The sequence below is a fragment of the Drosophila kikkawai genome, chromosome 3L (assembly GCF_030179895.1).
Source record: "Drosophila kikkawai strain 14028-0561.14 chromosome 3L, DkikHiC1v2, whole genome shotgun sequence".
Lineage (NCBI taxonomy): Eukaryota > Metazoa > Arthropoda > Insecta > Diptera > Drosophilidae > Drosophila > Drosophila kikkawai.
In genome coordinates this window covers 4,819,808-4,846,903 of record NC_091730.1, presented here as the reverse complement: position 1 = coordinate 4,846,903, position 27,096 = coordinate 4,819,808, and the positions used below count along the sequence as shown (strand labels likewise).

Here is a 27,096-nt window from a genome sequence, read left to right as displayed (position 1 = left end):
CCACTTTGGGCTAAAAAACTAATTTTCTTTATCAAAAATTAATAATAAAATTAAAAACTATAACTAGCCCGACTTGAGTACCTCTAAGATTAATTAAAGAAGTTATGTGCCAAATTTCAAAATTATGGGTCCAGTAGATTTCAAAATATCCCACACACTACGGTCTTACTAATCGATTTCTGTTTCTGGATTTTAATGTTTTTCGCCACGCGACCACACAACTATTCGAATGAGATTTTCCATCTTATCAGCGCGGTCACACTGGTTTTTGTTTCTGTACGTTTCGGTTGTGGATTCCAATTCGATCCGTGGCCGTGCGTGGAAAAAATGCATAGATATAGATAAGACAGGCGCAAGAGATCAGATATCTATATCTCCGCGGAAGAGAGTGCCAGAGGCTTTCGCCTGCGGATTTGTGGAGCCGTGAAAAGGAGCCCCGAACGAGGGAGTTGGAGCGAGTGAAAGAGAGCGAGCCAGAGCCAGAGGCGGAGGCAGCGAAGACAAAGTGCATTTTCAGGGCGTGTTTTGTGGCCCCCCCCGCTCGAACACGGCCCCCTCCCTGCCCCCGCACAGCCTCCCACTCGTCGGGCGGCGGCGGCGACAAATAAAAGTTTGCCACAAACATGCTGCAAATTCGCCAATAACAAAAATACAAAGTCAAGCGGAGAAACAACAAATAAAATCGCAAACTTCCTTTTCTGCGTGAGTGTGCGAGCTGCGTGTGTAAGTGAGTGAGTGTCTCCAATCTTTTTTGTCTACTCCAAAACGCAGAAAGAGAGAGAAAAATGTGTGTGCCAGTGTGTGTGTACAAGTGAAGTAAATTAAAGCAAAGCAAAAGGCAAAACGGCAAATAATTGAGCGAAAAAGCAACGGAAAGAGCGGAAAAATCAAATAGTAGTAGTAAGCGAAATAACGGCAAAAGGAGCCGCCAATCAGAGAGAGGGAGAGAAAAGTGTACAAGTTGTTGTTGCTGCTGCGCAGGAGCGAAAGACAGCGAAAAAACCACCCACAACCCCCTTTAAGGCCACCACCCGCCCACAAATGGGTGCGCAGCAGGGCAAGGACAGGGGCTCCCACTCGGGAGGTGGCGGGGGCGGAGGAGTTGCCCCCGTCAGCTGCATTGGTCTCTCAAGCAGCAGCAGCCCCGTTGCATCCGTCTCGCCGCACTGCATCAGCCTCTCTGGCTCCGGGGGCAGCAACGCCCCCCTTGGCGGCGGCTCAACGCTCCGTGGCTCCCGCATCAAATCCTCATCCGCCGGACACAGCGGCAACAGTGGTGGAGGAGGAGGCAGCAGCAGTGGAGGAGCAGCGGGCGGTTCTGGAGGATTGAGCCAACGCAGCGGTGGACACAAGGACCCTAGGTGCAATCCCTCCGTCGGACTCAACATATTTACCGAACACAACGGTAAGTCTCGTTTGTTTTTCCTCCGATTTGCACCTGCATGTGGGATACACAGAAAATTCATGCAAATTTCCATCATTTTCCATATCGATGGTTATATTTTGTTTTCCTGTGTGTATTTTGTATGAGATTATGTAAATATCATTAGGAAAAAGGGAACCAGTATGGCACCCCATTTCACCAATACACAGAAATCTAAGAAGTGCATGCAGCATCCAAGCTCAGGTGTAAATTTCATCAAAGTGTCGTGATTTTTTCTATTAACCACAAAAATGGTTTCTCTTTGTGAAATTGCCAAGCGTTTGAAAACTTTAGATTTGATTTCCTCTGAAAATAAAACCTTATTCTGTGGTTATGTCTTTATTAGAAATCTTTGTACAAATACAAAACTTACTTAAATTTCTTATTAAAAATTATGAAAAATTGCTTTCACTGTATGAAAAATAAGAAAATGAAAACAAAGTAGACAGGTTTTCATATATCGTTGCAATTTAATCTCAGGTGTAAATATCATGCGAATTTTGATTTATTTCCGCTGCTAAAATCATGTTTTTATTGTACATAAAATCCATAAAATGAAATTCTCCTTTGTCTCATCCTCTTTGTGCCCCTCTTTCTTGTCGTTTCACTCCCCCTGTGTCGCTTTTCATGCTGGCTTTCCAATTGAGCTAATTTCTTTTTCCCATTTGCTTCCGATTATATTGGGAATTATTGTTGTTATTTGCCGGCTAGTTTCCTTACTTGTTGTTGCTTCGCCGCTTCTTTTGTTGACAGCCGAGAAGGAGGAATAGGGAGAAAGAGAGAACGAACATGAGAGAAGTGGAATGAGAGAGAGCAACACGCGGCGATTTGATGGAAATGTTATGTTGTTTTTGTGCTATTTGGGGCGGTTTCAGTTGATGTTCCGTTCCTTTTCTCCATCATCCTTTATGCCTCGTACTCGCTTTGTACTCGCTTCTTCACTCTCCATTCTTCCATGTTCTCCATCCTTCACATATGGCACCCTTATCCCTTTTCCCTTATCCCTGCCACCCGCACAGTGGTTGAAATTGCGACCCAAGAACGCGAGGAGCACCGTTATATGCATCCCACCCCCGCTGACATTGGCACTTCCACTTCCTCTACTTCCTCCATATATCCACAACCCTCTTTTGGTGTTTCCCATTTCACGCACATTTTTATTACATTTTTCCTTGTCTAATATTTTCCTATTATTTGCCTTGGCAAGTTGCAACATTTTCCTGGCCGCCGCCCCCCCATTTCCGCATTTTCTCTACTCTCTGGCATTTATTTACTTAGCCTTCCCTTTGCCCGTAATAGCCTTTTTATGTCCCTGTCGTCGATGTCCTACCACAATAGGAGCACCCATTGAGTGGGATACCCGGATTTGGTATAAGGGATAAAGGATAAGGGTGCCGGAAACATATTTGTAGGATTTTAATAGTTTAAGAATTACCATGGAAAGTTACCAAGTAGTGGGTCATGGGGAATAGAAGCTTAGCGTGCTCACAAATTATTAACAAATGTTAAACAAAAGCTTCAAAGTTTAAGCATTCAATACAGAGCCATATAAGGCGGAAAAGTTATTGCCATCGAAAGGATTTTCTCCATTGTCCCATCATCTATCCCGCTGCAGTTTCTTATCTCGCTACAGCCAGAGCCTTCCTTCCGTCTCCCGCCAAGCAATTTGTAATCAATTAATGCTATTTTTATTGTAATTAGTCGCTTATATTGTGTGCACTCGGGTTCACTCAATCTCATTGCTAGAGTCATAAGAGTCAGGCAAGTCGCGCTGATAAGCCGGTTTCCATATAAATATTTATGGCTGCTCGTAGTATTGAGTCATCCATTGGCTCTCATGTAACTCGAATACAGCGAGTTCAACATAAAGCCCAAGAAAATACGACAAATTTCCAGTTTCGTGCAAGCGAATTTCCCACACAGAAAATTCACATTTATTTGCTTGCCAAACTATTCAGAGCTTACAGAGAGGAGCATACTAGTGGCGTAGCCCATCCAAAAAGGTCGAAAAGGGGGCTTTCAAATTGCCTTTTTCGTATGTCTGTCTGGTCTGCAAAATGCAATTACAAAATTACAATGTAAAAACTGTGTCTGGGCCTGCAGATTACAAGCCGACACAAATCCCCAAACAGCAGAAACGGAAAGCCCAACTCACCGCAATTGTCAGTCCGGGGTCGATCTCGCCATTGGCGGCGTCGGTGGCAGCGGGTCACGTGGGGGAAATATGGGGGAAAGTCGCGCAACGGAACTCCAGCTCTCAATCACAGCTGAAATACAAGTACACACACATACGTAACCTAGGCACAGTGGGAGATATTGCAGAAAATCAGCTGTATTGCAGTTTTAACTGAAAGATAAATAATTTTGATTGTTTATTCAGGTCTTGTAAAGATGATATTTGTCTCTAAGAAGAATTGTGTTATAATATCCATATCTTGTTCTTAGGCAGTGGTGTTCTTGAAGACAATTGAGAGGTGAATAAAATATTGGGAGTTATCATATCTTAAGTCTTTCAATTGCTGATTTTTAACAAAATATCCCTGCTTATTTATAACCAATCAAGGCAAATAAATTAAAGTTGTATGCAAGATAAGAATCCCTTTCAGAGGAATACATTTATTTATACCAGCATTCTAGTTATTGACTATCTATTCCCACAATTCATAATACGTACAGTTCTTTTTAGAGATGATATATATAAACTTGATATAAAACATTAAACTTCCTTGCCTTTCTCTTGAATACTTACTTAAGCCTTGAGACTATTAAATATTATAAAGGAAATGTCTTTGGCTCACACATAACTGTCTAATATTTAAGCTAATTACCCAACTAATACCACTGTGCAGCAATGTCGTAGGAGGCAGTTGTTGCAATTTCATTAGCTTGTTGTTGCTCGTTACACGATACTATGTAATTAGACACTTTTGAGGGACAGTTGCATGGGCGAAGAAGGGATTGGATTGTTGCTCTTGGGAAAATACCGTAGAACCGGTGCCGATGCAGATGCCTCAATGGAGTTGCCAATTGCAAAGAGTTTGCACCACACACACACACCACTCCCCGTTGGAGCCATCCGGAGTCATCCATCGGAGCCGCTGCACCACTCGGCAAACAGCTCACGCAAGTTGACGTCTCAAAAATAGACTCAAGTGGGAGCGAAGCCCCAACTCCTTCTCTCAAGGAGAAAAAGTCCATGAAGTGCGTTTGTCTTTACGCTGTAAGAAAATATCATTGTCAACACATTTAAATTTAAAATAAATTTTAATACTCTTTGTTGCATTTTCAGAAGTTTTTTAAACTTTATTTCGTTTTAAATAACTTTTATGTATTTGAATTTATCGCTTTTTATGACCAATGAGCTCTTGGATTAATTTTAAAAGTTCCACAAATTCTTGAGAAAAATGAAAACATATGCAAAAGCATACCAATGGGTATGATATCATGTTATAAAATTCGAAACTGGTAATTGCTTTCACACAAAAGTGTTTAAGACTATAACAATTATATATATATGTATGTATATTTGACTCTAAAAATTTAAAAGAAATAATTCGTCGTGCTACAATAATTAAGGTATAGAAATAGGAAATAACTTTCTAGTTTCAGTAAGCCGGAAAAATCGGGTTCCGGTTCATTAGTGCTCTGGTTTATGGTTCGCTTCACTTGCATATTTCATATTTATTTGCTATATGGATGAAAATTGTGAGATACTTAATATATTATATAAAAACACACATAAAAAACAGATAAGAGTTATAGATATTTAATCCAAAATTTAATTCTTATCTTCAGTTCCTTTTTTTTTTGGATGTAAACCACTCTCCTCGTCCGATTAGTAAGCTTATTCCTACCCGTTTTCTGCAACTTAAGTCATTATACATATATATTTTTTTACTGTGTATATCCAGTTGCTCTTTCGCTCTTGCCCTCCATCTCTTTTACGCCAGGAGGGAAACCCGAGAGTTGTATGTTCGGTCTCAGTTTGTTTGACATGCAAGCGGCAAATTATGAGTCGGGGCAAATGAACTTTTCACAAGGCTAATGGGTGGAATTGAGGAGAATGAGGAGGAGGAGGTGGAGGTGTATGCTGGAAAGGTGGCAAACAGGTGACGGCACCAAGGAAGGGGAAATTGTTTGCTCTTCGGCTTGCTTTCCAAACACGGAATTAATGTACAAGTCGCATAAATATTTCTTCAATGATTTTTATATGCTCAAACATAATTGTCGCCATCAAGTACTCACTCTTCTCCTCGGCCAAAGGGAAATCGAAAGGGGGAAAAGGGGGCGGCGTTGTCTCCATTACCACTTTGTAAGCATTTTCTCTTTAGCGGCTGCACTTCTATTATTAGCCCCCAAAACGAAATGTGTATCTCTTCTCCATGCTTTCTGTGTTGTTATTGTCGTTTTTATACAATTTCCTTTGGGCGCTGATAGAGATGGAAAGTTGGAGGAGTCAGAAATCACAAGAAGGGACGTAGTTCATAAATGTGGTTAAGGGGGTTTAAGAGAAATGTATCTTAGTCTTGGGTCTGATGTATCTCATGTATCTTATGTATTCAAATTTACAGATGAGATACTAAACAAAACTTAATCCCCCTCTCACTGTCTGACCTTTGACAGCGCCCCTGACTTTTACTGAAGCAGGAACAAAGTGCACTACGCGCCATGACGTTATTTTGCATGTTCTCGCTCTCCTTCTGTCTTGGTATTCACCCGACTCGATATATACATATATATCTTTAGTATTTGTGGCTGTTCCTGTTTTCGATCAAGCTCGTAAATCCTTTCGTGCTTCATTTTGTTTCGTATTCGGCTTCTTTTTGGTTCAGTTTGTTCGATGAGATTGCACTGCCAGGCCCAGGCGCTTTGATGTTTTTATTTTTTGATATTTTTAGACCGATTCCAGTTCTTAGGTACTCTCTACTTCCCCCAACTTTAGCTTCCCCTTCTCCCTTATGGCGTGTCAATCGAAATAGTAGAAACAAAGAATAACTTCGCGAGCTGTTCAAATTCCAGTTGGACAGTCGCCAACAGCTGTTCGGGTCTCGAATAACAGCTGATGTTTGGGTAACAAACAACAATTTATTTTGCTAAATAAAACTGAAACCAAGGAATTTTCTGTCATTAGAAAATTAATCCATTGGAAGCTCTTGCATTCCATTTAAATTCCCGCGAGACTTGAACTTTTACGATCCCCATAAATCCCATAGATCATCATAAATCTGACAACACTATAATTTTGTGTGATTTCCCCGATCAATTTAAAGTCTGTTTTGCCCATTTGCGTGACATTAAACCAAAGTTTAATGTCATTTTCGTTATTTCCGATTTTCATTTTCCCCATTTTTGCATTCCCAGCGAAAGAGGGAGGAAAATGGACCCGCATTTTATTTCAAGTCTCTAGGAGACCATTTCCCTTGCGGTCTTTTCGCCTCATTCAGAATTGTTTGCATAAATTAGTCGGCAACGAAGGAAAATAAAAAGTAATTGGAGGGAAAAAAACAAACATAAGAGGAGAAAATATATATAAAATATATTCATGGTGGAAAGTAGCATATAACGGCAACTAATTAGAAGCCCAAGAAGTTGCTTCTCCCCCGATTCTCCCTGTTCTTTGCTTTGCTTTGATTATTTGAGGTCATAAATATTGACGCCACTTGATTGATTGATTGACTGACACTGCACTACACACAATGTTTTTATCTACTTGGCTTCAATCGGAAATTATGAGGGAAGCACTCAACTCGAAATATTTATTTATATATACAATATTTTGGTTGCAATCCCCAAAAGCAAACACACACGAATTCCTCTTTCTACTTTCCCCCCTTTTAGTCTCCTGGTTTTACGTTTATTAAATTGAGCGATTTTCGCTCTCTTTCTATTAAACAAGCCCGCAAGGTCATATAAATCAGCAAATAAAGAACTTTTTTCCTTTTATTATATATTATTATTTATGTTTATTGCACCCAGTGCAGGGCACAAACATAAACAATTCCAGTTGACTTAATGGGAGCAAAAATAGTGGGTGTTAGTTTTTAGTGTGTATATATTTTAGGCTTTTTAAAAAACTGAACCAATTAATATATTAGAAGAAGATCAGGAAATATGTAGATCTGGAAAATTTTGATATTAATTGATTTAAAATCGAACTTGCACAAAAAAATCCTTAAATTGATATTTATACAAATATTATATATTTAAACGAATCCAAACCCATAACTAAGTCAAATATTGATCAAATTCAATTCGGAAAGCATTTCTATGCTAGTTCTTTCTAGGTTAACAAATCTCCATACTAAATTTAAAATTTTAGGGAATCAATATTTTTGTGAATTTATGGGAATTTTAACGATGTAACCCCTTATAAAATATTGAAAAAAATTGGAAAAATATTTTTTTACAACTCTGCTAAAAAGATTCGCCTGTTGATGCTGATCAAAAATATATATGATTTATGGGGTCGGAAAGGACTCCTTCAATGTCTTGCATGCTTTTTACTAAGATTATAAATATAAAAAAAAACATGAAAAAATACAAATAATATATCGAAAAGGCTTAAAATTTGTTTCTTCATTGAAATTTATTAGTAAATACCTAATATATCCCTTTTATCCCCCAAGAAACCAGATGAATCTCCACATCTCAAGGTTCTTATTTCCCGGCTGATTGAAAACCAGTTTCCTAGCCTTTGTCGTCGGCAAAACTGAGTCCATCATTGAGCCATAAGAGAAGTTTGAAGAATCCGAGATTCCGATTTCGATTCTGCATCGCTCTCCTCGGTGTCATTCTCAGTCTCTGTCTCAGTCTCGGTTTTCCGCCACTGCCACTGTCTCTGTTTCTGTTTTCAGTCTCGGGTCTTGAATTGCATTCGCTCCAATCACGTTTGCAATTGCAACTGTTTATGCGATCCGAGGGGGTCAGGCAAACATGGGCTCAGGTGGGTGGCAAAAGGGGGTTCGAGTTTCTCGACAGCTTGGCACGTTCACAACCTCGGATATGCCTACACGTAGATATATAGATACATATATATGAACCAGCTTTATTCACCTTTAGTTCAGGCTCCAGATAGCGAAAGGCAGCGCATAAAGTATAATCTCTGCAGAAGTAGCAGCTGCAGCAGGTTGATTGAATTTTTTTTCTCAGCTCAGGTGTGGCATAATCCCCCGGCCAGAAGGTGAAAAAAAATGAAATAAGAATAAGCTACAAAAGGTGCACAAATGAAGTGTGAAATGAATGATGTGCGAAATATTCCCACAAATAGCGAAAAGCTAGAAGCAGACTTAAGCTCTGTGACTTGACTTTAAGCCTTTAAACTGAGAAATAATAATTAAAAAATTAAAAATAATATTTTTAAGCTTAGATTTCACTTAATTTTTCTTATAGATATTTTCTAATTGCCTTTTCCCTCCAATTTGGTATAGAAAATTTCACCCATTCTTTTGGCCTGCTTATTAGTTTCTCTCCTAAAAAAAAAAGCTATTTAAATTGATAGCTCTACATTTATATATATACCTATTTCTTGTTATTTATTTATTTTTTTTTGCACAAAACAAATTAAGAAAATTGCCAACCGTTTATCGAGCGAGGAGAAATGAAGAGAAATGTGTGCAAAAGAAAAGAAAAAGCATGACAAATGCAAGTGAAACCTGTTTTTTATATTTGCCGGTGGCAGCTCCCCAACAAAGCAATGTCTTCCTCTCTTTCTTCTGGGGTATACCCATCTCTATCAGCCGGTGGTCAGTGAACCGTTGGCCAAAAAACATGAAACAGGCGGAAAAATATGCCCAAAAACAGAAAGAACAGAAGAACAGTACATAAAATGGGGACATTAATAATTTGAACTGCACACAAAAACCGATCTTTATATGTTTTTTGTTGATTTTTTGTTGTTGTTCATAATTAATGCGAAATTTAATTCATTTAATTGCCTTGCCGGCTTTAGGCTGCTGCCACACTTCCTCTTCTGCTCTGCGTGTCTTTCTACACTTTCGCTTCTTTTTTGAATACCCTCAACAAATTGGGAGATTTAGTATCTAAGATAAAGATATATATATTTAATATTTATAAAATTAAAATTTAAGACTAAAAGAAGTCCCAATTAACACATATTTGTTGAATGAAAACATAAAGTCTTGGCACAGATAGTATCATTTTTGAATAGTAATATAAACAACTATAATTCAAAGGTTTATTTTCCTTAAGAGTCATCTTATAACATTTTAAAATCCATAAAAAAAAACACCCTTTTTTTTTAAAGGGTATCTCTTAGTTCAAGTCTTTTCCTTCTTTGAGGATTATTTCGCCCGCTCCGCTTGGACGGCTCATTCAGAAGTTTGTGTTTGGGCTTTGTCTGGCGACGTCTGTCAATTTTTATGCCGTCTGGTAATATTTAAACGACATCCACATCCGTGGCTGGTTGTCGCTCCTCGTCCGTTTCATTTCATTTATAGCAATTGCACTTGCTTCCAAGAAACCGAGAAGGAATCCAGCCGAGGAAAGGAAGTGCAAAAAGAAGAAAAATGAATCACCAAGAAGAAGTCGTATTTGCTGTCTTATTTTTTTTCCTCATCATAGAGAATATGATGATGGCCTGGAGTTCTTCTGGTTCCTCTACTTGGGCTTTAAATAGTTTTCCACGTCGCTTTGCTTTTTCAATTTTCCCGAGCCCCAAGACCTTTTCTTTTCCCTGCTTGATTTCGCATTCTGTTCTCACAATCAAGATAAACAAACCTTTTTCTTTGGAAAAAGAACTTGTCCTGTCCCTTGGCAGAAGAAAGAAATGATTTCTATCTGTTTTTGGGGGAAATTTCGCTGTGGGAAAACTCAAATTGGAATTAAAATGCCTTGAAAAAGCAAACTAGAAACGGCAGAGTCATTAATTACAATCGTTATCAATCAGTTCGTTCAACTTTTACGTTTTACAGGTGGGAAAAATCAGTGGCAAGTGCTAAACTTTCACTTTGCCCGATTTTCATTCACTTAATACAAAAAAAAATCATAAATAAAAATCAAAATAAACAAATCAAAAATTTAAAACAACTCTGTTAATTGCTGACTCAATCAATCAATCATTTTTCATGGCAGCACCAGACAAAGTGTACGAGTTTTCAGCGATTTTACAACAAATTTCCCGCTTCTCCACGCTCGACTTAAGTTAAGCGCCGAAAAAACGAAATCAGAAAACTGAAAAATATATAAAAACACATGCACGAAGACGAATAATGGCGAAAAAAAAAATAGTTGAAAAGCAGACAGCTGGAAATAGAAAATCATTTGCTGTGAAAATGGTAATTATTATGGCAGACAGGCGAGAAAAGTGAAAACTCCAATGGTTTTCTGTTGTTGTTGTTTAATTTTGTTTAGTGCGTAATTCGTACGAACGAAAAATTTTTTAAATCATAATGCGGTAAGACCTTTTTTGGATGATGTAAAACTAATGAGAGAGGCGGGGATAATTATCTACAATCTGAATTGTACTAAATTACATATTTTTTGGGGTCAATTTTGGAATTTTTTAGTTAATAAAGGGTTCAAAGTAATTTTATAGCTTGAAACTATAATTAAATTTCTTAAAATTTCATTTTTTTCAAAGGAATTTAAAGTAAAATATTTATTTTCAAGATAAATACATTGAGTTAGACAGCTCTTCATAAATTTTTAACAAAGTTTTAACTTACTCAAAGCTATATCTAATTCTAAATTACTTTCTCTGTATTTTTCCACTAAAAGATCACACCCAAAACATTTTTGGAAATCTTTTTTTGGTGTCATTATCCAACAATTAGCTGGACAAATGAACGGATACGCTATAGACGTGACCAGGGGGTTACGTAAAATGGGGAAATGACAATGATAGAAATGAAAGGGGGAGGAATTTTGTACCTAAATATATGTATTGTATGTATGTAGTTTGGCCAGGGAAAATTGCGCACATTAAAAAGCTTTTAGGCCTGGGCTCTCCCTCCCACCCATAAAAGATAATCAAATTTCGTTTGTCGAGCGTCGCGTTGAGATTACATTGATTGGGTAGGTGGAAAATATATCAATTTCCATTTATTTTACCACTACAATTGTACAAGCCTAATTACATGCTTTGGCAAATGGCACTTTGATCTATGGAATTTTATGTTCAGCATTTTCGGTGGCACTTAATTGAGAGATTACGCAAAGTGCAGTGACAAAGGTTAATTTGAAGCACACTTTCCCAAGGTTTCTTCTCATGTTCGGTTAACAATTGGAGTTTTTTTTTCTTCCGCCCACGCACTTGAGACGACTTTTCTATTTGTTACTGTCTCCCCTCAGCTGTTGTTCCCAGGCCTTCAGAGAGATTCCAGAGCATTGTCTCTGCCACTTCCTCCATCTGTCTGTCTATCTGTTGTTTTGATGATGACCCTCAACTCTCTTGGTTTTTATCTTCCCACAAGAGAGCTTTTCATATATATTTGTTTATCTAGAAGGGAGACACACGCCTGGAACAAAAAGAACACACAGTTTTATGGTCAAATGCTTTTTATCGCCGGCTCAAATTTATTATCTGAAAAATATGCCCACGCGAAATGTTTGAGAATGTTCTTACATGCAAATGAATAAGCACATATATCTAGGAAAAAAATATGACAAATGCCTCTGCTCTCCACGGCTTAGCCATAAACAATCCACAATAAACAATAAGCCATAAAACATAAACAAAAACAAAGCAAAAGCAAACGCAGACACCGATGCCGATGCCGAACTGGCGCAGATTCTGAAAATGGCAGGTAAAAAAACGATTGAAGAAAATAAAAAAAAAGCTAAAAAGTAAAACCAAAACAATAAAGAATCATGAATGAATGGCATGTGTGAATTCCGAATAGGTTTCAGCAAAAAGAACAGTGGACAGAAAAAGACCTACAATTATGTTTAAGCTATCCAAGTGGGTAATAGGAAAAATCGTTATTTTTTGGAGAAAAATAATACATTTTTTAAAAGGTAAATTAAGGTTCTAAAAATGTATAAAAGTATTATTAAATAATTTCTAGGTATTTATTAATATTGTGAGGTTTTACCTTCGTTAAGGAACCTTTTAGACCCCATCTTTATATAATTTATGAAGATTTTAATTGAAAAATACGCTTTATATATATTTATATTTTACAAATTGATTTAAATTTGAGTCTATTGAGAATTTATGCAGAAAAGCTAATAAATGAATTATCAGTCTCAAAGTAAACTATATGTTTTAGTTATGTATAGTTATTAATCGGTCATATTCCTTTATTTTTGACAATATTATTTTAAAATGGGAATTTCTGAAGAGCAAACTTTCCATTCTACATATAAATTACTCTTTAATTTACTCGATTGTCCCACTGTGCTCTTGGTGTCTCTCTGAGTGAGTCATTCACTTGACACTCACAATTGGACTGTTCAGTGTTGCGACTATTTGGCCAACGCGTCGTCGTATGCTGCTTATTTCTGAACCAACTTACCCCTTTCCCCTGCCCGTACCCGTTCCCGGTCATTCTGTACTTCATTTGCATAGCCACACACAAATTGTGCATGCCAATGGTTTTCGAGCTTTGTTTTGATCGCTTTTCTGGTCGACAATTAAATGTCAATTTCCTTTTACAATGGACAGCGATATGGGGACCCTTTGGTCACGTGATAATGGATGATGGATACTGGATACCATAGTATACAATCATGGTACTTTCCCTGTGAACCTGCCAAGCTGTTATTGATAAAGTCGCCGCCAGATATTCAAGGGCCAGATTCCATTTCAGATAAGTTTGAGACAAACTTTCCCCCCTCTGTTCCCTGACAAAAAAAATGTATTCAAAGCTAAAATGTTGCAGCTTTGTGAACTTTGTGGCAAGGACAACAACGTTGCAAGGATGCACATTGAAGGGGGGAGACACGGATCGATGGGACCTTCTCTACAAATTGCTACCTTTTTTTATAACCTTTACAGAGGAGAATACCCTGGGATAAAAAGCAGGGAGTAGGATACGAACTAGGCAAAAATTAAATTTAAATTAGTTTGTACACAAGTTACTTATTCTAACTAGGTAAGAGCTTTAGCATTTTATTAAAAGAGAAAGAAAGAGTAGCCTGAAACGTAACTAGTTCTTCAGACTCTAGGGTATTCACAGCTTCCATTCCTGAAACTCGGGCTACGCCCTTTCATGTGGCCTGCCGCAGTGCTTGTCCTTCACCTTTTCCCATTTTAGTTTTTTTTTTTCGTCTCACTTTTTTGCACCCCACAGGCCTGCATTTGTGTCCTCTTGTGGGCTGGATGCCGGCATTCAATTAATTTGCTGGCGATGATGCGATTTTATGGATGACACTCAACACTCGGGCTCTCTGGGCGGCGGTAAAGGTTTTCATTATTGATTTTAGTCCCATCTTTTTTGTTCACTCCGTCTGTCTCTCTTTAATATGTATTTATTGCAGTCACTTGATTCCCATCAAGTTGAAGGTATTGAGAGGATTGCACATGGAGAAATTGATAACTATTTTATAGATTTTGTTATCAGAAGTTTGCAGAAGCTGAAACTTAATCTACGAATTGGTTTTATTCCTTTTTCTGTTAAATTTTTTGATCAGAAAGCAGGCAAAAATGCAATCTCGAGTTTGCAACAACAAATTACACATGCTTTTTGCAAAAACTTGAAATGTTATAGTTTATAGAAAATGTAAGATATTTGTTTTATTTTAAAGTGTAAAGCAGCCGGCCGCCTGCTTCACACGTCACACGTTGGGCCAGCACCCCTCGTCCTTTGTGCTCTCTCGTCCTTTTCGTCCCCTTGGGCCCACAGCATAAGGCAGCCCAGCCACTAGCCTTGAGTGCGGGAATCCTTAGAAAAGTGGTAAAATTGCCGGTGGCGGCCAAGGGGAGTACCACGGGAGGAGAGTTGCCTTTGTCGTCGTCAGCCAAGGGTGGATTTTATATATAAAATGTTTTTTTCTTTATATTCCTCCTTGCCAAGTGCAGGGCCAAGTCGTCCTCCTGGCCACCACCTCGGCACCCCTAGAAAAGCCTCTGGCTCGTTGCCTTTACATAACTTTCCTTTTGTTTTCGCATCTTCTATCCCGCTTCGTTGTAGTTTTTTCGCACAACATTTTTTCGCACTCGGCTGGCAAAGGGGAGGAACTTGATCCCAGGAGTTTCTAACCCCCACCTATAAAAAAAAACAAAGAATAAATTAAATTCTTTTACAGTTTTTCTGGCATTTCCTACAACCGTTAACCAGTTGCTGTTTTTGTCAGTTCAAAAAAACAAGGGGAAATTACATGGGAAACTTTAGGTAAATTCCCAGAGATAACCATATGTTTTGGAAGGGAAAACTGTTTTTCTCTTTACTAGGTTAATTTCTTCATAATTCCCTTAAAAAGCTGGCCCTGTTTGGTTTCCATTTCCCTTCGGGGCGTAAATAGTATGCTGCACTAATCGGAGGGGCTGCCAAGCGTAATGATCTCAAGTTCCGCTTCAAAAGTTCCGCTTCGAAAAGTATTGTTAGGTCATAAAAAATGAGAGGAAAATGCATTTCTATTTTGTATTTTAAAGGCAGAGAAAGAAATCTAATTGAAATTGGGTGTAAGGCTTAAATAAAATAATTAATTAATAGAAATAGAAGCTGCTCCACAATCTATTCTTTTTATTACATTTTTAAACACAAATTTAAATTAAAAAGTTCACTCTATCAACTATGTATCTTTGCCTTAATTTTCCCCTCTTTTAACTTTCATCAAATTGAAAAGTTCTCAAGGCCTCAGCAAAGCTGAAATCAAATCCCCTAGAATTTCCCTCCTTAATTCTCGCTCAACTGGGCAACGGAAGCCAGAGAAATGACTAATTAAATTTACACCGTAAAAGTTTATTACTGTTGACTGGCCACGCCTCCTCCTCCTCCTCCTCCTGCAACCCCTTGCCCCCTTCTATAGACGTCTGGGATGTCTGGCCTCTTGGCCAAAGGCAAAATGTGAATGAAATCCGACAAGTAGAGTGTGTGGAAGAAGCCGAGGCCAACTGAAAATCCCTGCCAGGTTAAGACACAAAAGCCCTTGAGCTGAAAACACAGAAATACGTAGAAGTAAAATAAAAATAAAAAAATACAACAGACAGCTAAAATAAAGCGAGGAAAAAATATAAAACTAAAGCGAAACGTGCACTCAAATGAGATAAAAACGAGAGCCAGTCCAGAAATCAAACCCACAAAACAACATGAAACCATGAATGAATGACAGACATGAGAGAGCGAGGGAAATGCATGGCTATAAATCAGACATTGAAGCCGAAGAGCAGAGCCATTATGCTCGCATCCTTAGATAATAAACGGCAGACAAGGACACACGCCATCAAACAAAGGCTGCATCTCGGGGGAGTAACTGCTGTCAGTCTGTAATGAAAAGCTTTTAAATAGTTTATGTAGTAGTTCTTTGTGGCCCCCACAGTGGTTACTAAGTAATCGAGAATCTCCTGGGGAAAGCATTAGTGAGTCACTGCAGCTGGTTTTCATTATAAACAAACCAGAATGTAATACATGATTTGGTCTGGATTTAACTTAATAAATGATTCATTTTCTTGGGAAATAAAAATAATATATTTTAATAGTTAATAAAGTATTAAAGTAAGCCAGAGATAGATTATCTTTAACCAGCAGATACTGTATCTTTTTTTGTATCTTTACTTTACAGCTGCTGCTGAGGCGACTGATTTCAATCTGTGCTTACTCAACACACTTGATGTTGAGTTTTTGTGAGGGTTTTTGGGGGGTTGAGGGTCTTGGCTTGGGGTTTTGACTGAGTGGAACACTTCGCAGGGGGGCTTTTAGGGGTGGCTCGCACATAATTTCATCCGTAATCAGCTCTCAGCTGTCGAGATGCCCCAAATTCACGCTAATAACCTGCATGGCGGATGTGCATGGCTTCTCCAGACGTCGCCGCCTCTCTAGTTCCATCTTTCTATGTACATATCTCTTTCTGTTTCTATAGTTCCATCATAGCAGAGCATATGTGGAATTTTTGTGACTTTAAAGTTCATTGGACCCATTCCGGTTGAGTAGCGGCTTAAGCTCTTCTCTCTCCGAGTGGGCCACATATTTCTATCCCCCCCTTTTTGCTTCCTCTATTTTGTCAAATGTCTAAAGGGGGCGTGTCTCTCTGGTTTTCCAGAATTTCTGAGATACTTTTCACAGCACTTACTGCTCACTACCACCATCGTCATCATCATCATCATCATCATCTTGTTATTACTCTTTTTCTTCTGGCTTTAACCAGGGTCGCTAATTGGCCTTTCTGCGGTTATAAGACCCGCTTTTGATGTCATCCACCTATCCTCTCTTAACTGTAAATAGATCGTCCTACATTGTACATAAAATAAAAGAAAATGTAGTATTACTTACCTCTAGAGTTATTCGTAAGATAAGTGCCTTTTTATTTGATTTATTTTGATTTGATTGGAGCTCGGCATCTCTGGTAGTCAGTGGTGTCATCTTCGCCAAGATATTGCATCGAAATCTGCCTGCCCTCTAGATACTATATAGTTAGATAATCAACAGATTCTCTCACACACAAATCTCTTTCTCTTTCTCTTTGTTTCTTTCGTTTCTGCAGGTACGAAGCACAGCTCTTTTCGCGGCCATCCAGGCAAACACTTAGGTAACAAAACCACAAAATTTCAACTAAAAAGCAACACAAAAATAAAATTATAAATAAGTAATGTCATTCGTAATAATTAAAGAGCGCTTCCCGAACAATGATTAGGTTGTTTTTTTGGTAAACAAAAACATAATGATGAGAATTTAATTAAGATAATTATATCAGTGGGAAACAATCTTAAGTTTTAACTGAAGAGAAAAGCAAAAAGGAAGTTTATTTAAGAAAATTGTAATAATTTTAGGTATATAATCTATTATATTACATACCCTTACTCAAAGTATTTCCAAATCCAAAGTTCCATCTCTATAAAAAATATTCTAAAGCTGGGGATCGTCATTACACGATTCGTATTACAGCAATCTACAGATAATTATGATAATTAAGCTACTATACTGACTCAACATTGTTAGAATTCCTTGATTACAACTGAGTCAAAGTAGCCAAAGTAACCTCCAATTCCACAATTCTCCCCCACAGCTATGAAAGTGACTCACCCAAAACTCAAAAATTGAATCTACAGACTGCATATTAAGTGGGCTAATCTTCCGGGGTGAGGAGTAACCCATAGACCACCATTGAAGAGCCAAACATTTCCGCTCTAATCTCTGTCCCTATATTCCCTTTTTATTCCCCATAACACAGCCGAACACAACCCACTCTCTACCTATTATTCGCTATTAATATTTCCTGTCTCGCGCGCATAAATTAACGAATGTGCGATGGGGGAACCCTACTCAAATGCAAACCGTAAATACATGACGATTTGGTACGGATTATGACTGCTTGGCACCAAAGATTCCCGGTCTCCCACTTCACAAAACCAAAAAAAAAAAATATATATATATATATATTCTGTGGAGATATTTTTATGCAACGGAAGTGTTTGCTTTATTCAAAATGTAAATTTTTGTTAAATAATTTCAATGGGACATTACACAAAGAGAGATACCCTATTATAGAAGGTTGATTTAGACAGGTTTTTATAGATCTAACAAGTTTGCAAGCGATCTCAGAAGTGAAACTATAGATTAATTCTTAAGATATACTTTGGACTTGGGAAAGCGATGTCAATCAATGAAAACACATGCTAAATATCATTTACTAACTTCTCTTTAATTTCTAATAAAAACATATGGATAAAAATAACAATTACTTGTTCTGTTTAAACTCAATTACCAGAAACTAAAGGTTCCAAGTCTTGGGTTATTTATCATAGTTCACTTAGCCTTGTATTCATTGCTGGGTATCTAAATGTATAGTATATCCCAGACTGGAATGTATCCCACAGATATAGATACGTCTACAAACAGCCCGTCGGGTATGGTTTTCAGTTAAACAGAAAAAAAAACAGTGTGTGTGTGGGAGGGAGATCAGAGCTGACAATCAGTTAGAACTCTTCCCACAATAAAAAAAAAGCTACGTTCCAGGACGGGGATTCCTGGTCCACCGCTGGCAGTCAACGATTTGTGTAATTTTATGCCGCTTAATGCATAATTTATTCCGTTCCCTCAATGGAGCAGAGAGCAGGCAGCCCCTCCTGCTATTCCCTCTAACCCAGCACTTGCTCCACAAATTGCCCGCATTCCTTTGAAAAAGAAACGGGTTTACCTGCATTGTATTCATTTTTATTGCACTGAAAACTGAGGTTATAAAATGGGAGAGAATTTACCTTTAATATATATTAAAGATGTGGTATCTTTTGTGTTTTATAAACTAGCTTTGTAGTGGAGATCAATAGGTGGTTTTAAAATTATTATGAAGTTGGGTTACTGGAGGTTTACTGGATTTTTTAAAGAATAAATTATAAGATACTTTATAACAAGTGTATCTTTCAAGTTAATTCCGATATATTATCATGGAGAATTAAATATATATTCCGTAAAACCAGAAATAAGACCACAGATCCCCTCAGTTTACTTCCTGTGTACCAAGTTATTCCCCTCAACTAGATTTTAACCCCCAATACTCTTTTTGCAGAGGCCCTGCTGCAGTCGCGTCCATTACCTCACATTCCGGCCGGAAGCACAGCGGCCTCTCTTCTGGCGGATGCGGCAGAGCTCCAGCAGGATTCCGGCGGAGTTGGTCTCCAGTGCTCCTCGCTGAGCGGTGGCCACAGCTCAACCACATCGGTGTTCGAGTCCACGCATAGATGGACCTCTAAGGAGAACCTGCTGGCACCCGGCCCCGAAGAGGATGATCCCCAGCTGTTTGTGGCCCTATACGACTTCCAGGCCGGTGGCGAGAACCAGCTGAGCCTAAAGAAGGGCGAGCAAGTGCGCATACTCAGTTACAACAAGTCGGGCGAATGGTGCGAGGCGCACTCGAACTCGGGCAACGTGGGCTGGGTGCCCTCCAACTATGTGACGCCGCTCAATTCGCTGGAGAAGCACTCGTGGTACCATGGACCCATCTCCCGCAATGCTGCCGAATATCTGCTGAGCTCCGGGATTAATGGCAGCTTCCTGGTGCGTGAGAGTGAGAGTTCGCCGGGTCAGAGGAGCATTAGCCTGCGGTGAGTGGGAAATACTTGGACTTACCTCTAAGGAATACTCTAAATAAAGCTGTTTTTTATAGCTATGAGGGTCGTGTCTATCACTATCGCATCTCGGAGGATTCCGACGGCAAGGTCTTTGTCACCCAGGAGGCAAAATTCAACACCCTAGCAGAGCTAGTGCATCATCACAGTGTGCCACACGAGGGTCATGGCCTGATCACACCGCTTCTGTATCCAGCGCCCAAGCAGAACAAGCCCACCGTCTTCCCGCTGAGTCCCGAGCCTGATGAGTGGGAGATCTGCCGGACGGACATTATGATGAAGCACAAGCTGGGTGGCGGGCAATATGGCGAGGTCTACGAGGCGGTGTGGAAGCGTTACGGCAATACAGTGGCTGTCAAGACCCTGAAAGAGGATACCATGGCCTTGAAGGACTTCCTGGAAGAGGCTGCCATCATGAAGGAGATGAAGCACCCCAATTTGGTGCAATTAATAGGTAAATATATTCCTGGAGAAGAATGTCTTCAGGATCTTAACCATTGCTCCTTTTTCAGGTGTTTGCACCCGTGAGCCACCTTTCTACATCATCACCGAGTTCATGTCGCACGGCAATCTGCTGGACTTTTTGCGCTCCGCCGGCCGCGAAACCCTCGATGCGGTGGCGCTGCTCTACATGGCCACGCAGATAGCCTCCGGAATGAGCTACCTGGAGTCGCGCAACTATATCCACCGGGACTTGGCTGCCCGCAATTGTTTGGTGGGCGACAATAAGCTCGTCAAAGTGGCAGACTTTGGACTGGCACGCCTGATGCGCGATGATACGTATACGGCGCATGCCGGTGCCAAATTCCCCATCAAGTGGACAGCGCCAGAGGGATTGGCGTACAACAAGTTCAGCACCAAGTCGGACGTGTGGGCGTTCGGGGTGCTGCTGTGGGAGATTGCCACGTATGGGATGTCGCCGTATCCGGGCATCGACCTGACCGACGTTTATCACAAGCTGGAGAAGGGATATCGCATGGAGAGGCCGCCTGGTTGTCCCCCGGAGGTGTACGATCTGATGCGCCAATGCTGGCAGTGGGATGCCACCGACAGGCCCACATTCAAGAGCATACACCATGCGCTGGAGCACATGTTTCAGGTGGGTGACGTCGAGGTGTGGGACGATGAATATGATGACGATGACGATGATGAAGATCATGACGATCGCGACGACGGTGGCGAGGAGGCGAGTGACTACGACGGCGACGACGACGACGAGCATCAGCAGAACAACAACAGCAGCAGCGGCGGCGGCGGCCAGAGTCATAACCATAGCCATAGCACTAGCCATAGGAATAGGAGTAGTCATAGTCATAGCCACCACCATAGGCACCGCCACCACCTCGTGAACGTGCTCTGATCGATCGAGATCGAGGGTGCAAGTAGTGATAGCAATAATGAGCCACATGGTGCCCATCTCTCCTTCTCCGCTCCTCCGCAGGAATCGTCCATCACCGAAGCGGTGGAGAAGCAGCTGAACGCCAATGCCACCACCACCACCAACGCAGCCAGCGTGAGCAGCAGCTCCGCACCGAGCACATCGGGTATAGTCACTGGCGGAGGAGCCACCACCACAACGACGGCGGCCAGCGGCGGTGCCTCAACATCCTCCGCCACCGCATCGCTTAGTCTCACCCCGCAGATGGTGAAGAAGGGTCTGCCCGGCGGCCAGTCTCTCACGCCGAATGCCCACCACAACGATCCGCACCAGCTGCAAGCCAGCACGCCCATGTCAGGTGAATAATGAGCAAAATGAGCAGTGGACAAGCTTCAAGTTCTCTGTCTCTTATTATTGTGAATTTTTGTCCACAGAAACCGGCTCCAGTTCCACCAAGCTGACCACCTTCTCCAGTCAGGGCAAAGGCAATGTCCAGATGCGGAGGACCACCAACAAGCAGGGCAAGCAGGCGCCGGCTCCGCCCAAGCGAACCAGGTGAGTAAATTTATGTTTATTTTATTTCAAAAGTTGAAATACTAATAGTAATTATAGAAAATTATATTTAACAATATTATTATTATTTCAATCTCCTTTTCAGCCTCCTTTCGAGCAGTCGAGACTCGACATATCGCGAGGAGGACCCGACCAGCGCTCGTTGCAACTACATCGACGACCTCAGCACGAATGGTATACACAAATTGAAAACTAGCAATTATTTCAGCCAGACCCTTTCTAGAAATTTCAAGACACAAATTCCAAAACACCAACACAACAACAATACACAACAACAAATACGAACACAACAACAACCATTACTCCAACAACAACAACAACAGTCCGTACAGCAACAGCAATCCGTAGCACAGCAACAACAACATCAACAACAACTACAACAGAAACAACAGTATTCCATTAAGAAATCGTCCTCGTGCAGTAGTTTCCTTTACGACATCTTATTTCGAGGTATTATTTCGTCAAGGGAGTCTCCAAATTCCAAATTTTTATGTTATTTGTTCTTTGTTGTGTTATTTACTATTTGTTTTTGATTGGCTTATTATTAAGTGGAATTTATATTTGTTTTATTTCTAAATTTATTACAAATTGTTGATTTTTTGTCGACGTTGTTATACTTTCTCTTCTTTTCTTTTGTTGAAAGTATATTTGTTTAATCAAGTATTACATTTTTCCATTTGTTTACATTTACTTTTTAACCTTGGTATTTAATAATTTAATTTATTTTTAGTGTGTTTTTAGTATTAATTGGTGCCTGTTAACCTTAAGTTTTTATGTATTTGGATTTTGTTATCTTGTGTTTGGGGTTATAGCCTCGAAAGTGATTTTTGTAGGTTCCTTTATTCATTTTTATTTTTTTAAATATTTTTTTATTATATTTATAAAACATATTATTTTGGAAAAAAAACTAGAAAAGTTAGAGTAACAAATAAATCTGAAAAAGTTATATTTGGGAAAGACTCATACTAAATCAATATATAAAATAAACATAAATTAAATGAATAATAATTCGGGTATTTTAAAGTCTAAAAATTAAATCAAATAACTATTAATACAAATTTTGTAACGTTTAATGCTATATCTTTAATATGTAAAATACCAATATTACCAATATTTTCTATTATTGAACGTAATTTTTTTATTTTTAAAATTATTTTACAGCTTAGTTGGCAGTATTTTTCATATTCCGAGTGATTTTAGCTTTCAAAAATCCTTTCAAGGTTATATTCTAACTTAAACTTAATATTAATTACTTAATATTAATTCTTTTATTGTTTTTTAATTGATATTTTGGTGTTTTGTAGTTTTATTTGCTTAAAATATACATACATACATCACACATCAACGCACTTACACACACCTACACACATCACAAGACTCTGGTCAGGCTTAACTCTTGTTCAGTAATGTGGGAGGTACTTATTATCACTCCCATTACTGCCCTCTACTACCATCATTCAGCATCCAGCACCCGGCACGAGCATTCTTCTTTAATCATAAACCATGAAGGTAGTGAACCCTTTTTTAACCCAACTCTACTCTTCCTTTTCGCTTCGCCAGGCTTGGCCCGGGACATCAACAGTTTGACGCAGCGTTACGACTCGGAAACAGATCCAACCGCCGATCCTGATACCGATGCCACCGGCGACAGCCTGGAGCAGAGCCTGAGCCAAGTGGCCGTCGCCTCGCCGGCCAGCAACAAGATGCAACACTCGCTTCACGGAGGCGGAGGAGGCATTGGTCCACGATCGTCGCAGCAGCACAGCTCCTTCAAGCGTCCAACTCCGGCGCCCGTGATGGGCAATCGGGGTCTGGAGACCCGCCAGAGCAAACGCTCCCAGCAGGGGCTACCAACGCCACCGTCACCGGCACCAGCCCATCCACATCCACATGGGGCCAGCAATAATGGCAGTGCTCACCCCATCACCGTGGGCTCCCTGGATGTGATGAATGTGAAGAGAGTGGTGAATCGCTATGGAACCCTGCCCAAAGTGCAAAGGATCGGAGCCTATCTGGATAGCTTGGAAGATAGCAGTGAGCCTGCAGCTCCGGCAGTTGCTCCGGTTACTCCCACGCCGGCCAACGGTCATGCCACACCACCTTCAAGCCGGGTTAATCCCAAGGTCAGTCCAATTCCGCCGCAACAAATGATCCGGAGCAACTCCTCGGGCGGTGTGACCATGCAGAACAATGCAGCGGCCAGCTTAAACAAGCTGCAGCGCCACCGCACCACCACCGAGGGCACCATGATGACGTTCTCCTCTTTCCGTGCCGGCGGCTCCAGCAGTTCACCCAAAAGGAGTGGTTCCGGAGTTGCCAGCAACGTTCAGCCAGCTTTGGCCAATCTAGAGTTTCCTCCTCCACCGCTGGATTTGCCGCCGCCGCCCGAGGAATTTGAGGGCGGGGCTCCACCACCGCCACCGCCGGCGGCCGAGAGTGCCGTGCAGGCAATCCAGCAGCATCTGCATGCCCAGCTTCAACCAAACAATGGGAATCTCAATGGGAATAGCAATGGCAACAATAACAACGACAGCAGCCACAACGATGTGAGCAATACGGCGCCAAGTGTAGAGGAGGCCAGCTCCCGGTTTGGAGTGTCTCTAAGAAAGCGAGAACCATCCACAGACTCGTGCAGTTCGCTGGGCAGTCCGCCAGAGGATCTCAAGGAGAAGCTCATAACCGAAATCAAGGCAGCCGGCAAGGAAAGTGCTGCTCCTCTAGCAAATGGCTGCAGTTCCGGTATCACAGCTGTGGATCCCGTCTCCCTGCTGGTCACAGAGCTAGCCGAGAGCATGAATCTCCCCAAGCAGCAGCAGCAGAAGCTAACCAATGGCAATGGTCAAACCGGTGGCTTTAAGCCGCAGCTCAAGAAAGTTGAAACCAAAAAGATGAGCCCGCCCACGGCCAAGGCGGAGCCAGCCAGCAATATCATTGACTTCAAGGCCCATCTGCGTCGCGTGGACAAGGAGAAGGAGCCGCCGGCGCCAGCACAACCAGCTCCAAATGCGGCCAACAATGCCAACAACTGCAACGCCTCCACGGGCACGCTCAATCGGAAGGATGACAATAACAAGAAGTATGCCCAGGCCATGCAAAAGACTGAAATCAAAATCGACGTGACCAACTCGAATGTGACGGAGGCGGAAACGTCAGCGGCGGCGGGCGAGGGCGATCTCGGCAAGCGACGAAGCACAGGTAGTATTAATAGCTTAAAAAAACTATGGGAGCAGCAGCCGCCGGCGCCGGACTATGCCAGCAGCTCGATCCTTCAGCAGCAGCCGTCGTCGGTGGTCAATGGCGGCGGCACTTCTAGCTCCCAGCTATCACCCAAATATGGGATGATGAAGGCCACTACTACTACTACTGGCACTGCCAAGCCAGGCAACAGGCCACCGCCGGCTGCCCCTCCACCACCGCCCCCGAACTGCACCACCTCCTCCATAGCAACCACTACCACCATTACCACCACTACCACCAGTAGCACCTCCAGTAGAGACAGGCACCAGGCCGGCGGCAGCAGCACAACAATAAAAACCTCTCATTCAACGCAACTCTTCACAGATGACGAGGAGCAACCGCACCACGAGGGTTCCTCAACTGGCGGCACCGGCGTTGGAGCCCCGGACATGACCCAATCGCTGTATGAGCACAAGCCACAGATCCAGCAGAAGCCGGCGGTGCCGCACAAGCCCACCAAGCTGACGATCTACGCCACACCCATTGGCAAGCTTGCCGAGCCAACTGGCTCCGGTTCGACGTCCACGCAGATCTCCAGGGAGAGCATCTTGGAATTGGTAGGACTCCTAGAGGGTTCGCTCAAGCATCCGGTGAATGCCATCGCCGGCTCCCAGTGGCTGCAGCTGAGCGACAAGCTCAACATCTTGCAGAACTCGTGCGTTATCTTTGCGGAGAATGGAGCCATGGCGCCGCACTCGAAGTTCCAGTTCCGGGAGTTGGTCACCCGCGTGGAGGCACAGTCGCAGCACTTGCGCTCCGCCGGCAGCAAGAATGTCCAGGACAACGAACGCCTGGTGGCCGAGGTGGGCCAGTCGCTGCGCCAGATCTCCAATGCCCTCAACAGGTAAATGATAAGACGGGGGATGGACGCGCCCGATCAACAACATTCGGGCAATATCTGGCTGGATGCCGAGGGCAATTTCATCAAGCGCAAGTGATGGGAGTCTGTAGACCCAAAAACAACCATCCAACCACCATCCCCCGTAGATCTAGAAACAGGAAACAGCAAAGCAGGATACGAAACTTCAAGCCCAGCGAAGAAGGACAGGGAGACGATGACGATGACGAATACGACGAGTGGCAGCAACTAAAGGCGGCGGAGGACACCTATGTATCGTACTTGGTAGCGTGTAGTAGTAGCTTCTATTATATATTTCCCTATATATATATATTTATATATATATATCTAGTCAGATCTGTGCAGAGCTCCGACGATAGCTTCCAGAGAAAACACACACAAGAACAATGAGTTGCAAAGCAAAAAATTTGAGTAAGGGGATCGCTCCTGGGAGGATCCTTGTTTTTAATTAATGTAAAGTAAGGGAATCCCAAATCTCAAACCCCCCCCCCCTCCCCTTCTCCCCTCACATACACACACACACGTATTCGCGCTTTGTTTGTTTTTTATATAGAAGAAGGATAGAAAGACACAAGACATGGCTTAAGAATGAAAAAAGGAATATATTCATAGAATATCTCAATAAACTTAGTAATTACGAAAAGGAGAACGCAATGCATATATATACATTATATTATATTTACATATACTAGTCGTAAAATGTTTTATTATACCTATACATATACTATATACACATACTTCTACAAGATAAAGATATTATATACTATAACGAGACCATACACTCCCCGTATTCCTTCCCGTACTCCTCCTCCTCCTCCGATATCCGGAATGCGTTCGTGCTCGACTCCCGCAACAGCAGCAGCAGCAGCAGCATATATGTCTATGATCATGATCTATATGTACTCGTAGCAAAGCCCAAAGATATTATTATTAAAATGATAAATACGACAAACCTATTACTCATTCAAATTGATAAATATATATATACGATATGTGTATGTTTAGTGGCAAAGACTAAATTGATTTATGTTTAATGCGGAGGCAGAGGAAACGAAATGCTTTTTAAGACGTATTACAAACACAACCAATTGTAATTATTATCTGATATTTTCCAAGGATTTTAAAACAACTTTTTATACGTAAACAAAGAAAAATCACATAAGAAAACCACATTAAAAACCAAATAAATTTTATTTAAAACAAAAACAAAACAAAAATAAAGACAAGACAACTTAAATAGGGCGGTCAAACCTGCAGATATAACGATAAATACAAAAATATTGATGTGCATACCATATACTTTGCCTTTTGCCTCGTATTCCCCAAGATATTCTTCTTTAACCCGGAAACGGAAATCGAAAAACTGGCAAGATAATACCGAAAATGTTGCCCAATATATATACACTCAAAATATATATATATATATATATTTCTGTATCTTCTAT

General features: G+C 41.0%; 1 protein-coding gene across 8 annotated transcripts; it reads left to right on the top strand.

Moving 5' to 3' along the window:
• Positions 1-269: 269 nt before the first annotated feature.
• Positions 270-27,073, top strand: Abl (tyrosine-protein kinase Abl). 8 transcript variants are annotated; one of them, XM_070285642.1, is made up of 10 exons: positions 270-702; positions 772-1,405; positions 17,024-17,068; positions 19,046-19,580; positions 19,643-20,058; positions 20,117-20,703; positions 21,046-21,340; positions 21,417-21,537; positions 21,641-22,005; positions 23,116-27,073. In XM_070285642.1, exons 2-10 carry the CDS (start codon positions 1,042-1,044, stop codon positions 25,638-25,640), a joined length of 5,253 nt encoding a protein of 1,750 aa, XP_070141743.1. In that variant the 5' UTR covers positions 270-702; positions 772-1,041; the 3' UTR covers positions 25,641-27,073. The 8 variants fall into 8 exon arrangements, with proteins under 8 accessions (XP_070141743.1, XP_017029743.1, XP_017029745.1 ...); XM_017174254.3 differs by having other exon boundaries at positions 270-1,405; positions 23,116-24,750; positions 25,117-27,072; XM_017174256.3 differs by having other exon boundaries at positions 270-1,405; positions 21,641-21,729; positions 23,116-24,750; positions 25,117-27,071.
• Positions 27,074-27,096: the final 23 nt, after the last annotated feature.

Coding starts and splice junctions, on each gene's coding strand:
- Abl (XM_070285642.1), top strand. CDS start 1,042: ATGGGTGCGCAGCAGGGCAAGGACAGGGGCTCCCACTCGGGAGGTGGC. Junction 17,069..19,045: donor CCATCCAGGCAAACACTTAG/GTAACAAAACCA, acceptor CTCTTTTTGCAG/AGGCCCTGCTGCAGTCGCGT. Junction 21,341..21,416: donor AGCCAGCACGCCCATGTCAG/GTGAATAATGAG, acceptor TTTTGTCCACAG/AAACCGGCTCCAGTTCCACC.